Source organism: Plecotus auritus (genome assembly GCF_963455305.1).
Source record: "Plecotus auritus genome assembly, chromosome: X".
NCBI lineage: Eukaryota > Metazoa > Chordata > Mammalia > Chiroptera > Vespertilionidae > Plecotus > Plecotus auritus.
Genome location: NC_137784.1, coordinates 42,638,609 through 42,647,436, shown reverse-complemented (window position 1 = coordinate 42,647,436; position 8,828 = coordinate 42,638,609). Strand labels below are relative to the sequence as shown.

Here is an 8,828-nt window from a genome sequence, read left to right as displayed (position 1 = left end):
TACAACCCAATAAAAACAATGAAATCAAGAAGTGGTCTGGTTTAAAAATGGGCAGAGGAAATAAAAATACGTGTTTCCAAAAACACATTCCAATATTTAATAGGCATATGAAAAGTTTCTCAACTTGACCAACCACCAGGGAAATGCAAATCAAAACCACCTTACACGTGTAAAAATGACCATTATCAACAAGGAGAATGATAACAAGTGTTGGTGAAGATATGTGGAGGAAAGCAAACCCTCCGACATTGTTGGTGGGAGTGTAAACTGGCTCAGCCATCATGGTTAACAGTATAGAGGCCCCTCAAAAATTAAAAAGATACTCTTAGGTTGAAGAACAACCAACAGAAAGAAGATCATCAGTGTAGCCTGGGTGTGCTCACTTAGGGAGCGAATGTATAAAGCAAGTAATACACCCAGTGGCCGGAAATGGGAAAGGGATAAAAATCCCAATGGATCCAGTGGTGGTGGTGGTAATGAGTCGGGCAGGGCAGCTCTAAAAACACCAAGTCAAAGAGAAGTCAAAGTATTCCTTTAAATTTTATTTAATCAAACTAAAGAAAATACTTAATAGGCATATGGAAAGTTGCTCAACATGACCGATCATCAGGGAAATGCAAATAAAGAAAAGAAAAAGAGCTAAACCAAGAGTTGTAGAGTTTCTCTTTAAAGTCAATTGGTCTTTGTTTCACAGAAATGATGTGGGGCAGCAGGGGGCGGGGGGGGGGGGGGCGGCGGGTGGTGCCTATGTATGTTAAACCAGGAGAACAGGTTGCCACATGAAAGCAGGAATGAGTTCTTGAGGTGCTTGAGGGCTTCAAAATGTGTCCTCTTCATAAGCGTTGGTAAACAGTCTCAAGTATCACAAGCTACAGTTCAACAGAGCCTCTGACAGAATTTGATCACCAGAGATGGGCAAGGCCAGTTGATCCCATGGAAAGATCTGGCATCTAGAGAAAGCTGGCTGCTCCTGTGCCCAGAAAAGAGCTGCTCGGCACTCTGAGCTTTGGTGGGGGTCCTTACTCTTGGCAGGACCCCTCTCTGGGGAGGTACAGGAAGTTACAGGCCACATATATGGGGAAGACCACATCTTGGTTCCCCAAGTTCGCTACCTCTAGCTCTTCATCTTTTCCCAGGGAAAGCACCTGGTATTCTGTGTCCTTCCTGAAAACGGTTCTTCCAGCCCTGTCCAGGGAAACCAGGCACAGGCGGAATGCAATCTTTCTCTGCCAGAGTAAGCTGACCCCGAGGCCATGGGAATTGTTCAGTGCACTGCGCCTGAAGGTGACGCGCCGGCTGGCGTAGCACACTACCAAGTCCCAGCCAAAGTTGAAGCCTGCCCACCGCCAGCTGCATGGCTCTTCCCTGTGGACCTGGTGCCCGCACCGCATGGTGTTCCCTTGGAAGTTGGACACGTGGACGTCAATGGGCCCGAGCTCCCTGGTTTGCTCAGCCTGGAGGAGGGCAAGCCATTGCTCTTTGTACACTGGGGTCAGCCACGTGGCAGGGATCAGTGCATCCTGGTCAATGATGCGTGCTGATGGCAGGTCACAGACTATGTAGGCCAGCCGCAGATGCTGGAACACTGGCACGAAGGCTCTGCCCTGCGGGGTCTCCAAGAAAGGAGTGCCATCCAACTCCCTCTTGGACCTAGCAAACCACAAATTGGCGTCGGACAATAAGGCTCTGTGGGGGCCCCTCCATGTCGGCTGCAGCTGCAAGTACATCCACTTTTTCAGCATTGTGTACACATCCATCTCCACTTCCATCACTAAGAGCTCTGAAGAGACAATGAGCTCTTCCATGATATCCAGGCTGATTTCTCTCATTAGTTCCTCACTACGGTGAGTCATCAGGTTGTACAGCAGCCACTGAAAGCACATGGTCCTGATGTTTGGGAGGCCGTAGCTCCCAGCAGAGTAATAGTAGCTGCATACGGTCTGGACACTAACCGTTTCCTCCATGATCTCCCCACACTGTTGAATCAGCTCGTCGAGCTGCAGCATGCTGGCCGTAGCCAGGATGGGGATGACTCGGCTGGGTTGAATGAGCACGGAGTCTTCGTACAGAGAGCCTAAAGCCTCATGCAGTGCCTCCCGATCAATGTTCTCGTCAGGCATTTGCAACTCTATGGTATTCATGGTTGCTTCCCTCCAAGCACCACTGAACATGCTAGCGAAGTAACCTGACTGGCACAAGTAGACCCTGTGCAAGTTCCACACCTCCCCTAGTGCGCGGATCTGCACATCACTGCCTTCACCCCTTAAGAAGAGTGCCTCGTAAACGGAACCTGAACTGTCTTTGGTGTGTTTCCGGTGGGGCTCTTGTTCGTGAGGCCCTTCTGAGTCTGCCTTCCTTTTGACGCCACCCTGACTGGGGGTGGAGCCGCCATCTTCACTCTCCTCCACCTCATCAACTACAGCCATGGCTGCCACTTCCTCCTCCTCCCCACCGGCACCTGGCTGCTCTGGAGCATGGCCGGCCCTGAGCCGTAGCATCCGACTGCTTAGTGCCCCCATGGCCTGTATGTACCTCAAAGCACAAAGGACGCTCACTCCCTTTCAAGGCGAAGCTTCCACTGGCACTCGCTCAGCCCAGAGGGCTTCTGGGTACAGTTGACGTCTGCTCTCGCGTCTGCTAGGAAACAACGCGAGAGAAGGGCATGCCCTACTAGGAAGACCACTCTGTGCACCTTCTCCTACTGTGGTGATTGCTCTGTGGCTCCCTTCACACACTGATGATTTAATAGAGGCCTTTGTGTGTGAGTTTTCCTTCTACTTTCAAGAACACAATTCTGCCCGCCCCCGCCCCGCCCCGCCTAAAATATTTAGTGATCATTTAGAGGGAGAATGACATCTTGATGCCAGCTTTGTCCTCTAGGCACGTTAACTTCCCTTATTAACTTCTTTCTTTTCTTCAAGGTAAATCTGGATTTTAATCACAATTTTGCCATGACGACAGTTTTCCTTCTCTTAAAATAGGAATAAAAATAGAATCACTCAGTTTTGCTGTGGAGAGTAGGGATAATATATATAAAAAGCAGGGCACATATTATACACTCAGTACACAATATATTCTTTATATTAATGGAAAGATAAATATGCAGTATTTTTAAAATTGCACAAAACATTTCATTGACTGTTATGATTGTTACGTTATTCTGGTATATAATATATAAGTTTTGGACTGAAATTTCATTTTTGCTGTTTTTCTTTTAATCTTGAATGATCATCATTGCATTTAAAAGACATGAAGTACTCTTCCACTTAGGTCATCCCTGTGGAACAATCACAAGTCCTGTCTCAGAATAGTAATATAATTTAGCTTGAGCCTGTCAAGGCCCTCTCCTCATGGACATTGTGCCATATTCACCATGGATATATGAAACAAGCAAGCCATTAGTTCCTGAAAAAGCCATCTCTCTTCAGTGGGGTTGCCACCGTCAGAGGATTTGAGTCTGTCACTACTGGGGCCATCTTGTTCACCTTGATGAGACAGCCTACAAACACACACACACAACAAACAAACAACAACAAAAACCAAGCATGAGCTAGCAGAGCAGAGACACAGAAAGACCAATAGTGTTTAGGATATTTGAGGCCCATAATCAAATTTTCCAATGACATTACCTAAATAAAGGCTAATTATTAGGTTCATTTGAGTTGAATTTCTATCACTCTCAATCAGACATGATAATTTTTTATTGTTTACACTAATAGGGATGTCCCCAATTCTCCAACCCCCATGCCTACCTCCACCCAGCCCTCACCCTCCCTTCCCTCTGGCAAACACTGCACTGTTGTCTGTGTCTACAGGTTATGCATATATGGTCTTTGCCTAATCCAAGCATGTCACACTCACAGTCTGCGGGCCATGTGCAGACCACCACGAATATTTTTGTGGCCCAGCCAATATAACGGTATGTAAGAAACATTTTAATAAAAGTTTCATAACTTAATTTTGACAATATCCTGTTATACATAACTAGAGGCCCGGTGCAACGAAATTCGTGCACGGGGGTGTGTGTGTCCCTCAGCCCAGCCTGCACCCTCTCCAATCTGGGACCCTTCGAGGGATGTCCGACTGCCCGTTTAAGCCCGATCCCAATGGGATCGGGCTTAAACGGGCAGTCGGACATCCCTCTCACAATCCAGGACTGCTGGCTGCCAACTGCTCACCTGCCTGCCTTCCTGATTGTCCCGAACTGCTTCTGCCTGCCAGCCTGATCACCCCCTAACGACTCCCCTGCCAGCATGATTGATGCCTAACTGCTCCTCTGCAAGCCTGTTTTCCCCTAACTGCCCTCCCCGGCAGGCCTGGTCACCCCTTACTGCCCTCCCCTACAGGCCTTGTCCCCCCCAACTGCTCTCCCCTGCAGGCCTGGGTCCCTCCCAACTGCCTTTCACTGCAGGCCTGGTTGCCCCCAACTTCCCTCCTCTGCCAGCTTGGTCACCCCTAACTGCCCTCCCCTGCAGGCTTGATCACCCCAACTGCCCTCCCTTGCAGGCCTGGTCCCTCCCAACTGCCCTCCCCTGCTGGCCTGATCGCCCACAACTGCCCTCCCCTGCTGGCCATCTTGTGGTGGCCATCTTGTGTCCACATGGGGCAGGATCTTTGACCACATGGGGGCAGCCATCTTGTGTGTTGGAGTGATGGTCAGTTTGCATATTACTCTTTTATTAGGTAGGATAGAGGCCTGGTGCACAGGTGGGGGCCAGCTGGTTTGCCCTGAAGGGTGTCCCGGATCAGGGTGGGGGTTCCCTTGGGGTGTGGGGCGGCCTGGGCGAGGGGCTTGTGGTGGTTTGCAGGCTGGCCACGCCCCCCGGTGACCCAAGTGGAGGCCCTGGTATCTGGGGTTTATTTATCTTCTATAATTGAAACTTTGTAGCCTGGAGCAGAGCCAAGCCTTCTGCTTGCTCGGTGGCGGCAGCCATTTCTATTGGGATTTATGTATCTTCTATAATTGAAACTTTGTAGCCTTAAGCAGAGGCCTGGGCCGACCAGGGTGTGCGGAAATCTTGGCTTCCTCCATCGGCACGGGCAATCCTAGCCTCCTGCTCTTTCCAGCTCTGTGGCTGCTGCCATTTCTGTTTGGATTTATGTATCTTCTGTCATTGAAACTTTGTAGCCTTGAGTGGAGGCCTGGGCCGACAAGGGCAGGCGGAAAGCTTGGCTTCCTCCATTGCCGGGGAAACCCAAGCCTCCCTCCTGCTCTCTGTGGCTGTAGCCATCTTGGTTGGGTTTTATTTGCATATTCGCTCCTGATTGGCTGGTGGGCATGGCTGGTGGGCGTGGCTTGTGGGTGTAGCGGAGTGATGATTTATTTGCATATTACTTTTTTTATTAGATAGGACTAGAGGCCGGGTGCACAAATTCGTGCAACAGTGGGATCCCTCTGCCTGGCCTGCGGGATTGGGCCAACACTGGCTCTCTGACATCCCCTGAGGGGTCCTGGATTTCGAGAGGGTGCAGGCCAGGCTGAGGGACCCCAGCAGTGCACTATTGGGGCTGAGGAAGGAAACGGGAGGTTGGCCAGCTGGGGAGGGACCATGGGAGGGCTCCAGGGTGTGTCCAGCCCATCTCGCTCAGTCCAGATTGGCCGGACCCCAGCAGCGAGTTAATCTACCGGTGGAGTGTCTGCCCCCTGGTGGTCAGTGCATGTCATAGTGAGCGGTTGAGCAGCCTTAGCATATCATTAGCATATTAAGCTTTGATTCGTTGAACGGCCGACCAGATGACCTGACAGTTAGCATATTAGGCTTTTATTATATAGGATTATTAATAAGGAACTACAATATTCGCTAATGACTGATTACTATAATCATGTTGTATTCATTTCCCTTATGCATAGGCGTACTGCTTCTCTCCACTAATACTAGCAGTGAATATTTTAGCAGCCGATTGCCACGTCATACTTGTTTGGTTTGTGCAACAGGAAATATTTCACTTTCAGAGAACAAGAAAAATTGGTTTATTTGCATTATGCTTATTGATTTGTGCAGTTATTCAGTGTCTGGTAATTTAATGTTCAAGAAAAAATATGAATATTTATTAAAATGTTCTATTATTTTATGTTAACGGTTACTCATTTATTTCAGCTTTTTGTACTCGGCATATCTCTATCGAAATAAACCTACGTTTCTATGAAAATTGAAGCTTTTGTTTTTTTGTGGCCCACATAAACTTAAACCTTGTTTATTTGGCCCATGTTAGCCTTTGAGTTTGACATGCTTGGCATAATCCCTTCACCACATTTCACCCAGTCCCCCTCACCCCATTCCCTCTGGCAGCAGTCAGTCTCTTCCATGTATCCATGCCTCTGTTTCTATTTTGTTCATTTGTTTATGTTGTTCGTTAGATTCCACATATAAGTGAGATCATATGTTATTTCTTTTTTTCTGACTGGATTATTCACTTAGTATAATAATCTCCATCCATGTTGTTGCAAAAAGGAAGAGTTCCATCTTTTTATGGCTGTGTAATATTCCATTGTGTAGGGGTACTAGTACCAAAGCTTTTTTATCCACTCATGTACTGATGAGCATTAGGGCTGTTTCCAGATCTTGGCAATTATAAATGCTGGTATGAACATAGGGGTGCATACGTTATTTTGAATTGATGTTTTGGGATTCTTAGGATATATTCCCATAATTTGTATCACTAGGTCAAAAGGCAGTTCCATTTTTAATTTTTTGAGGAAACTTCGTACCGTTTTCCACAGTGGCGGCACCAGTCTGCATCCCCACCAATAGTGCACTCGGATTCCCTTTTAACCACATCCTCGCCATCACTTGTTTGCTGATTTATTGATGATAGCCATTCTGGCAGGTGTGAGGTGATACCTCACTTTGGTGTTAATTTGCCTCTCTTTGATGATTAGTGACGGTTAGCATTTTTCCTATGTCTATTGGCCATCTGTATGTCCTCTTTGGAGAAGTGTCTCTTCAGGTCCTTTGCACATTGTTTAATCGGATTGTTTGTCATCCCGGTGTTGTATAAGTACATTATATATTTCAGAAATTAAGCCCTCAGCAGATGTATCTTTGGCAAATATGTTCTCCTATACATTGGCTTTCCTTTTCACTTTGTTGATGGTTTCCTTTGCTGTGCAGAAGCTTTTTAGTTTGATGTATTCCTATTTGTTTATTTTTCCTTTGTTTCCTTTGTCCTAGATATATAGGCAAAAATATCACTATGAGACATGTATGAGATTTTACTACCTGTGATTCCTCCTAGGAATTTTATTATTTCACCATTTATATTGACGTCTTTTATGCACGCTGAGCTTATCCTTGAGTATGGTGTAAATTGGTGGTCTAGTTTCAGTTTTTGTATGTACCAGTATAATTGTCCCTACATCATTTATTGAAGAGACTGCCTTTAATCCTTTGTATGCTCTTGCCTCCTTTGTTAAATATTAATTGACCATAAAGGCATGGGTTTACTTCTGGGCTCTCTATTCTCTCCCATTGATCTACATGCCTGGTCTTATCTTAGTACCACACTATTTTTATTACACTGGCCTTGTAGTATAGTTTGATACCTCCAACTTTGTTGTACTTGCTCAATATTGCTGAAGCTATTCGGGGCCTTTTGTGTTCCAAGTATTTCAATTTTTTTGAATATTTTTTCTGGATCTGTGTAATATATGCCATTGCTCTCTTACTAGGAATTGTGTCAAATCTATACGTTGCTTTGGGTAGTATGGACATTTTAATGATGTCAGTTCTTCCAAGTCCATGAACACGGTGTATGCTTCCACTTATTTGTATCTTCCTCGATTTCTTTCTTTAATGTTGCCTCCTTGGTTAAATGTATTCCTAGGTAATTTTATTTTTTCTGTAGCAATAATAAATGGGGTTCGTTTCTTAGTTTCTCTTTCTGATAGTTTATTCTTGGTGTATAAAAATGCCACTGATTTCTTGCCGGGGCTGACCGGCAGACCCTGAACAACAGATGGATGATTACTCTGACACAAGTTTCTGTGAAAGAGAAGGCTGAGGGGCTGTTTTGCTTTAGGAGCAAACAGCCCTGTATGCCTGCCTCCTTAGGCTTTTATTGTAACAAAAGCTTGAGTTAAAATTAACCTCTAGATCAGTGGTTCTCAACCTTTCTAATGCCACGACCCTTTAATACAGTTCCTCATGTTGTGGTGACCCCCAACCATAAAATTATTTTCGTTGCCACAGGTTGATAACCGCTAGCAGGGTCGCCTAAGACCATCAGAAAACACAGATATTTACATTACGATTCATAACAGTAGCAAAATTACAGTTATGAAGTAGCAACGAAAATAATTTTATGGTTGGGGGTCACCACAACATGAGGAACTGTATTAAAGGGTCGCGGCATTAGAAAGGTTGAGAACCACTGATCTAGAGGTTAATTTTAACTCAAGCTGTTGTTACAATAAAAGCCTAAGGAGGCAGGCATACAGGGCTGTTTGCTCCTAAAGCAAAACAGCCCCTTAGCCTTCTCTTAGCCCAATGAAGTAGCAACGAAAATAATTTTATGGTTGGGGGTCACCACAACATAAGGAACTGTATTAAAGGGTCGCGGCATTAGAAAGGTTGAGAACCACTGCTCTAGATACAATCAGCAGGGTAAGCATCCTTGAGAAAACACCTGTATCTGTAGTATCTTTCAAACAAGGACGTTTGAAGTCTCAACATAAAGATTCTAGCAAAACCCGGGGGCTCAGACTTGTTTGGAAAAGTCAAGGCAGGGTCTACCGCCTTTGGCAAGGTCCCCCAGAGGCCTCTGACCTTTCAGAGAATCCTCCTTACAGACTCTCCAACCAAATCCCATGCTTCCCCACAATTTCTGAA

General features: G+C 46.0%; 1 protein-coding gene across 1 annotated transcript; it reads right to left on the bottom strand.

Annotated features, from left to right (window-relative positions):
- Positions 1-1,019: 1,019 nt before the first annotated feature.
- Positions 1,020-2,519, bottom strand: LOC308239918 (germ cell-less protein-like 1; the record flags this gene model as incomplete). Its single annotated transcript, XM_080652777.1, has 1 exon — positions 1,020-2,519. One exon carries the CDS (start codon positions 2,517-2,519, stop codon positions 1,020-1,022), a length of 1,500 nt encoding a protein of 499 aa, XP_080508903.1.
- Between the last annotated feature and the right edge of the window lie 6,309 nt (positions 2,520-8,828).